This window comes from Mustela nigripes, chromosome 12, assembly GCF_022355385.1.
Source record: "Mustela nigripes isolate SB6536 chromosome 12, MUSNIG.SB6536, whole genome shotgun sequence".
NCBI classification, from domain to species: Eukaryota; Metazoa; Chordata; class Mammalia; order Carnivora; family Mustelidae; genus Mustela; species Mustela nigripes.
This window is the reverse complement of record NC_081568.1, coordinates 73,061,858-73,068,986: the sequence shown is the minus strand read 5'-3', so window position 1 is coordinate 73,068,986 and position 7,129 is coordinate 73,061,858. Positions and strand designations below refer to the sequence as shown.

Below are 7,129 nucleotides of genomic sequence, written 5' to 3'. Positions count from 1 at the left end.
TAAGAAGAGTCCTAGTTCTTGTGTAGTCCATGAGAAGACTAAAGAACCAGCCTTGGAATATAGGGGAGATGGGCATGGGTATCAGAACCACAGCTGAAGGCAGGCCTACGAAAGAATTAGGGCAGGATACCCACTGGCTCCCAGCCACACCTTCCACCACTGGGCACTGGCCCATACAGGTTGTTGCCACCACACATGTACATGCTGAATTATCACCAGCTCAGAGCCTAAGTGCCAAGTGGGGCATGCAATTGACCCCATTTAAGTCACATGGCCATGCCCCAATTGCCAGGAATGGAGAGGAAGGTGTTCATGCATTCAAATTCCTCCCTAGGAAGGCTCTTCAGAGCAAGGCAGCCAAGAAATAACCAACAGCCACTCCAGTGAACCTGTTCCCCTGAACAGACAGATTCTTTCTTCCAGGAGCTTAGAAAAGACACTGCAGTAGGTTGAATAGTGGCTCCTCAAGAGATATGTCTACTGAGAAACTCAGAATATGAACTTATCTCGAATAAAGTTCTTTGCAGCTAGAATTAAGGTAAGGATTTCAAGACGAAATCATCCTGGACTAGGGTGGGCCCTAAATCCAAGGTCAAGGGTCCCTATAAGCAAGAGAAAAGAAGACACAGAAACACAGAGGAGGCGGCAGAGACAGATGTGGTGCAGCTACAAATTAAGGATTACCAGGAGTCTTCGAGAAGCACAAAACACTCCCTCAGAGCCTCCAAAAAGAGGCAACCATTTTGCAGCCTTGATACCAGACTTCCAGCCTCCTAAAGGACAAATGTCTGCTGTTTGAGGGCCCTAGTTTGGGGTGACTTAGTACCACAGTCTGAGGAATATAATACAGGGGCCTGGCAACGTCAAATCAAGGCTGGTGGGAGTGCACTGGAGCCTCAGAGAAGTGGAGTGAGGATGCCAGGGTTCCAGCAGGTTCACACAAATGCCAGCACCTTTGTGTTCCTTGAAATGCCTAGTGTCACCCAACAATTTCCCTTTCTTGCTTAACCAGATTAAATCCACTCTTGGTGACTTGTAACAAACCTAAAGCTCTTCTACCTGAGTGTGTATAGCCTTCTCTCCAGGTTGGGAGTACATGTAAAGCACTGCAGTGGGTAAGGCAGGGTTGGGTAGACCCCATTAAGCCAGAAAACCAGCACTGGACAAGCAGCCAAGAAAGGCTCTGCCTCCAGACAACAGTCCTGTAGAAAGGGGATAGTGTCCCAAGCAGAGACCGCCCTGAGGACAGCAGGGACCAGACCGGAGGCAATCGCCCAGGTATCATGGGGAGGAGACTGAAACTTTGCTAAAAGGTGTTCATTTTGTTTTTAACCTCCCCACCCCCATAATCTGGGGCTGTTCCTTAGTGAATGTTTCCCCCTAGGTACAAAGTTGGGTGTGTCTGGGTTCTACTGCTCCAAAGTGAGCACTGGTGACCAGAGAAAAGTGATCGCTGACAGGCAGAATGGAAACCTTCTACTCTAAGAGGTGCGTTTATGTCACTAAAGAGCACTTTTCTCTGCCCTCTGCTCTATTACCCTCATCTGGCCACTTTCTGTCTTTGGATAGGGTTTTCCGGGGTTTCTGAGGGCGCTGCCTCTGCCAACCATTCATCGGCGCTGCGTTACAATAGAACCCTTCCAAGTTTCCCTCATTTCCCTCATTCAACATAATTTCACATCATACTCAACAGCAGAGACTTCCGCCCCATTTTACAGATGGGAAAAGCGAAGTCAAATCACTTGGCCAAAGCGACGCGGCCAGGCAACAGCGGGAGAGAGGAAGCGAACCCAGGCTTCCCGCCGGCTGCAGGCTTCCGCAACTTGCTGCGCAGCTCACACTCGCCGGCCCGCGCCCCGCCTCCCCTCCCACCCCAGCCAGGGGCGCCGGGTCCGCCCCCGGAGGAGCGTGCCTCGGCCGCTAATCGCCGGGCGCCCCCGCCTCCGTTTCACCGCCCGGAGACACCCCCGCCGGCTTAGCCCGGAGACCGCTCCTCGGGCCGCGCGACGCCGCGGATTGGCCCGCGGTAATTACGGGCACGCTCCGGGAGGGGGGAGGGGCCGGGCGGCCCCCCGCGAGCATAAATTATGCAAATACCCGGGCGCCGCACGGGGCTGACCTGCCGCCTCGCTCCATTCACGGGGGCTGCCGCGGGGGCGGAGGTGGCAAAGGGAGGGGGGCGCCCATTGTTGGGGCGGGTACTTAAGGGGTCCTGAGGCCGGTCGTGTGCCACACTCGGTACTCACACGAGCTGATCTGCTCGCCGGCGAGATCACTGGGGAGTCCGGCCGGGAGCGTGGCCCCTGCAGACGAGGCAAGGAGGTGAAGCCAAACTCCAGGTGCGCCCCCGCGCCTCTCCCGGCCTTCGCGCCCGCAGTGGCCACAGGGTAGGCCCGGGCCATTTGGAACGTAAGTGCACCCCGGCGACCCTGCCCTCAGCCCGGGCTCCCGTCCTCCAGGAACCCTCATACCTGCCCATTGATCCCGCGCCACGCAACGATGCCAGCCCCACTGGAGACCTGCCTCTCGGACCTCGACTGCACCAGCAGTAGCAGCAGCAGCGGCGGCGGCGACCTATCCGGCTTCCTCACCGACGAGGAAGACTGTGCCAGGCTCCAACCACCAGCTTCTGCCTCGGGGACGCCTGTGCCAGTGCGCAGGGGCGCTCCCGGGGTTCCTGCAGCCTCGGATACTCCCCGGGCGCAGGACGACGAGCAGGAGCGGCGGCGGCGCAGGGGCCGGGCGCGTGTGCGCTCTGAGGCGCTGCTGCACTCGTTGCGCAGGAGCCGGCGTGTCAAGGCCAATGACCGCGAGCGCAACCGCATGCACAACTTGAACGCGGCGCTCGACGCGCTGCGCAGCGTGCTGCCTTCCTTCCCCGACGACACCAAGCTCACCAAGATCGAGACGCTGCGCTTCGCCTATAACTACATCTGGGCTCTGGCGGAGACTCTGCGCCTAGCCGACCAGGGACTGCCCGGGGGCGGTGCCCGGGAGCGCCTCCTGCCGCCGCAGTGCGCCCCCTGCCTGCCCGGGCCCCCGAGCCCCTCCAGCGACGCCGAGTCCTGGGGCTCCGGTGCCGCCGCCTCCCCCTGCGCCGCCGCCGCCTCGCCACTGTCTGACCCCAGTAGCCCCGCCGCCTCGGAAGACTTCGCCTATGGCCCCGGCGACCCCCTTTTCTCCTTCCCAGGCCTGCCCAAAGACTTGCTCCACACGACGCCCTGTTACATCCCTTACCACTAGGCCCTTTAGGGACACCGTTACCTTCCCCCTCCCTCAGGCAACAAGCAGTAGATGGAGCCCCAGCTGCAGTCTCAGGTCCCTCAGTCCCGGCGGAGGGAGCAAGCAGGAGCTTTAAAGGGACGGGAGATACCTGAGCCGCTTGTTAGGTCGCTGCACCCTCGCCGAGGCTGCCCCTTGGTCTGTTTCTCCAGCCCTCAGCCCCCGGCCCCTCCTGCCCGCCCTTAGACGGCCTTTCCTTTTGCACTTTCTGAACTCCACAAAACCTCCTTTGTGGCTGGCTCAGAGCTGACCCCAGCCACCACTTCAGTGTGATTTAGAAAGGGGACAGATCAGTCCCTGAAGACGAGGTGAAAAGTCAATTTTACAATTTGTAGAACTCTAATGAAGAAAAACGAGCATGAAAATTCGGTTTGAGCCGGCTGACAATACAATGAAAAGGCTTAAAAAGGAGAGACAAGGAGTGGGCTTCATGCATTATGGATCCCGACCCCCACCACGGCAGGCTTGCTCTAGGAAGAACCGGAGACTTGCGTAGCTATTCAGGCACCGGGCTGGGAAGTACTTTAATTTATTCAAGATGCTTCTTTCATATGAAAATGTATTTTTGTACATAAAGAGTTTATTCTATTATGATGAGCTATCAAAGTTTACATTTTTGTACTGCAGATGTTTTGTGTAAATAAAAACCAAGTTAAAAAAAAAAAGTAAGTCACCAAGTTTCTCGCCTAATGTTGGTGTCTCTCTGAGGCTTTCTTGCTTCCCCGGGCAGCTCAACCACTAAAGTGAAACACTATCCTTACCCACCTCCAAATCTTCCAGGCCCTTTTCAAAAACAATTAAAAAAAAAAAATAAAATGCACCTGATTTCCACCAAGAAACGGATAAAGACCGGGGCATTTAGGATCCATCATTTCCTTTCACCTTATAAACACAAGGGAGATCTATCTTTCAGGCTCCCCGTAAGCCAATTAAGACTTTTTAGTGGGGAATTAGCCCCGGATACACAGCTACCTGTAGAGGTAGGGGCGGTGGGAGACTCTTTCAACTCCACATCAGCTGGCTCTGTGTTTCAAAGAGAGGGGATTAAAAAAGATCAATACAGTGTGACCACTGGCTAGGAAGTCCCAGTGACAGGTGGGCCCAAGCTGGGCAAGCAGAAGGGTCCACTCTTATAACAGCCTATTTAGAGGGAGAAATTGATTTGTAAACAATGCCTCCAAATCATTGTCCATTGAAGCCAGGATCTCCCTGGCTGTGAGGTGTGGGATGAATTATGCTGGTGTGGTATCCCTGGATGGGATGTGCACCTGCCTAAAATTGTGAGTTGGGTGCCTGCACACACACACACCCCCCACATTTATCCCCAACACATGTTGCGCCCACAGTGAGGGGGAGGGGTGGGGAATAGGGAGACATTCGGTGGGCTCTGTTCTGGCTTGCCCAGCCAGTCTTCAAGGGCAACAGCTTTCATTTGCTGCCAGAGAAATCAGCCGCCCAAACTCAATGGGGATTTTTCTGACTGCAGTGTGTTTGTTGTCTGACAAGTAGCGAACAGCATTGGCCACGAGGAGCTTTTGTTTTAAATTTCAGGATGTGGAGGACTACAAGAGATACTTCCCAAAATGCCGTTGCTGTCTGTTCCCACAGCTCACAAGTTACCGCACATGAGCACCAAGATTTCCCCCCACTGGGTTGCCCCTTTCCATGAATTTAATTACTGAGAAGCAGGAGTTCAGGAAAATACTATGGTCTCATGTTATAGAAATTGTATCTGCTGAGGAGGTGCATAGAAACAGAGGGTCAAAAGTAAAGCCGCGAACAGCACTTTCCACTTGTGCAAGCATTTTCCCCCCTAACGTATGTCCTGACAAGTGGGATCCACAGACTCATATGCAGTGTCTCCAGCAGGCATCCCCAAAGCCCAGCCACCAGCAAGGAGCCCTCTTTCAGATAAAAAAGCTCCTTTACAGAAGGTTCTGGAAAACTGGGTGCCTGCTTTAACTGCCCACAGAGCAGACAAAGAATCCTCCAAGAAAAGCTTTAGAAGTTGTGAGGGCTCAGAATGGAGTTGTTTCTGCTAAAAGCTCTAAGGAAGAAGTTGTGTCTCTTGAATGACCCTGCCTGGGGCCCCACTCTATTGTCTGTCTCAGAATTAATTCACCCTACTAGCTTTGCATTTTCCTATAGCAAAAGACACAAATGGTCTGCATCAGATTTTCTGCTTTCCTGTGCACAGGGTGTTTGGAAGTGACTTCTTTCAGCCCCAGACTGCAGGAAGGGCAGGTCTCCTATGGAGACTCCATGCAGCCAGGGGATAGGTGAATGTATCTGGGCCAGAGGATGAGAACAGCTAATTACGTTTATCATAGTCCAAAATCCTTGGGGAAACCAGCAGCAAACAGACACCCTGAAATCCCCAAGGCATCCCCAAGGCTCACAGCTGCAACAGGATCTTTGTCTCCTCTAACAGGACATAGCCAGCACCGAAAATGAGAAACATCACTACACCCTAGAATGTAGAAGGGCAAACGATATGCCCAACTTTGTTGCCAAAATAGGCTCATAACTTAAGGTACAGGGCCCTTCCATCTCAAGAAACATCTTTCAAAACATCAGCTGCAGGGGCGGGGGTGGGGGTTCTCCACCCCTGCCAGTTAATATGGTTCTTCTAAAAAAGAAAGCATGTATGTATAGCCCTTGGAGCTCTCAAGTAGAAGAAAAGGAAGGCGATTTAAAATGCTTATCCCTAGCTCAGGGGCCTCTTTCTTCCTGCAGCACACTCTCTCGTTCATCCACAGGCATCTGGGAAGATGGGGGTTACTAAAATATTCTAATCCATTATAGAGCATAGAACTTCCTGCTGACAGCCATGATTCACTTCTTCAACAGAACCTTCCACCAAGGAATCAGCAGGCGCTTAGGAAAGTGTATTCATTCTCCACCTTGATCTCTCTATTTGCTTCTGTCCTGCTATAATGTATATTTGTACACACTGCATCCAACCCTCCACGAAACCAGGCCAGGAAAGACTAGGATGCCCAGGAAATGCAGGATTTCCCTCTTATCTCTAATCACTGTCAAGCCCCTGCTGTGTGCTGAGCATCATTCCAGACAACACCACCGGTGAGCAAGACACCCCAAAAGGAGCTCCCCAAAAGGAGCTCAGAGTCTCACAGGGAAAGACAGAATAAACTCCTAAGAGACTGTGGTAAATGCTAAGGAACAGAATAAGATCATGTAAAATAAGGGGAAGAGGGAATGCCAGGGTTCAGGGGAGTTTGCTCTTGTAGCAAAGATGGTCAGGAGGGCACTGGGTGTCTCAGCCAGTTAAGCATCCAGCTCTTGATCTCCGCTCATGTCTTGATCTCAGGGTCAAGAGTTCAAGCCCCGCACAGAGCCTACTTGAAAATTTTAAAAAAAAAAAAATTTTTTTAAGAGAAAAAAAAAAGAAAAGATGGTCAGAGAAGGGCTTTTAATGAGATGACATCCGAGTAGAGGCTCAGACCACAGAGAAAAGGAACAAGCCATGGCATTATCCATTGGGAAGTGTCCCAAGAAGAAGACGCCACAAGGAGAAAACCCTTGCTGTGCATGGTGCAGAGAGTGACAACAAGGAGACCAATGTGACAGGCACAGACGGGGGTGGGCAATGAGGGAAACAGATGGGGGGCAATGGAAGCCATTATTCTTTTCCTCAAGGTTAAGGCTGAAAGCAGAGGAATGATGTGCACTGACCTGTATTTTTTAAAGTCACACTGGTTGTTACACAGATAGCAGAGGTCAGGGACCAGGACAGAGGCAGGCACCCAAGTAAGCCTCTGTACATTCGTCCTGGGGGTGAAAAATAAAGGCTTATACTGGTAGAAGGTGAAGAGTGGTCAGAACC

At 52.6% G+C, this 7,129-nt stretch overlaps 1 protein-coding gene across 1 annotated transcript; it reads left to right on the top strand.

Moving 5' to 3' along the window:
• The first annotated feature begins 2,499 nt into the window (after nucleotides 1-2,499).
• On the top strand, nucleotides 2,500-3,243 carry NEUROG1 (neurogenin 1). Its single transcript, XM_059416599.1, has one exon. The coding sequence runs from the start codon at nucleotides 2,500-2,502 to the stop codon at nucleotides 3,241-3,243; it is 744 nt and encodes a 247-aa protein (XP_059272582.1).
• The last annotated feature ends 3,886 nt before the right edge of the window (nucleotides 3,244-7,129 follow it).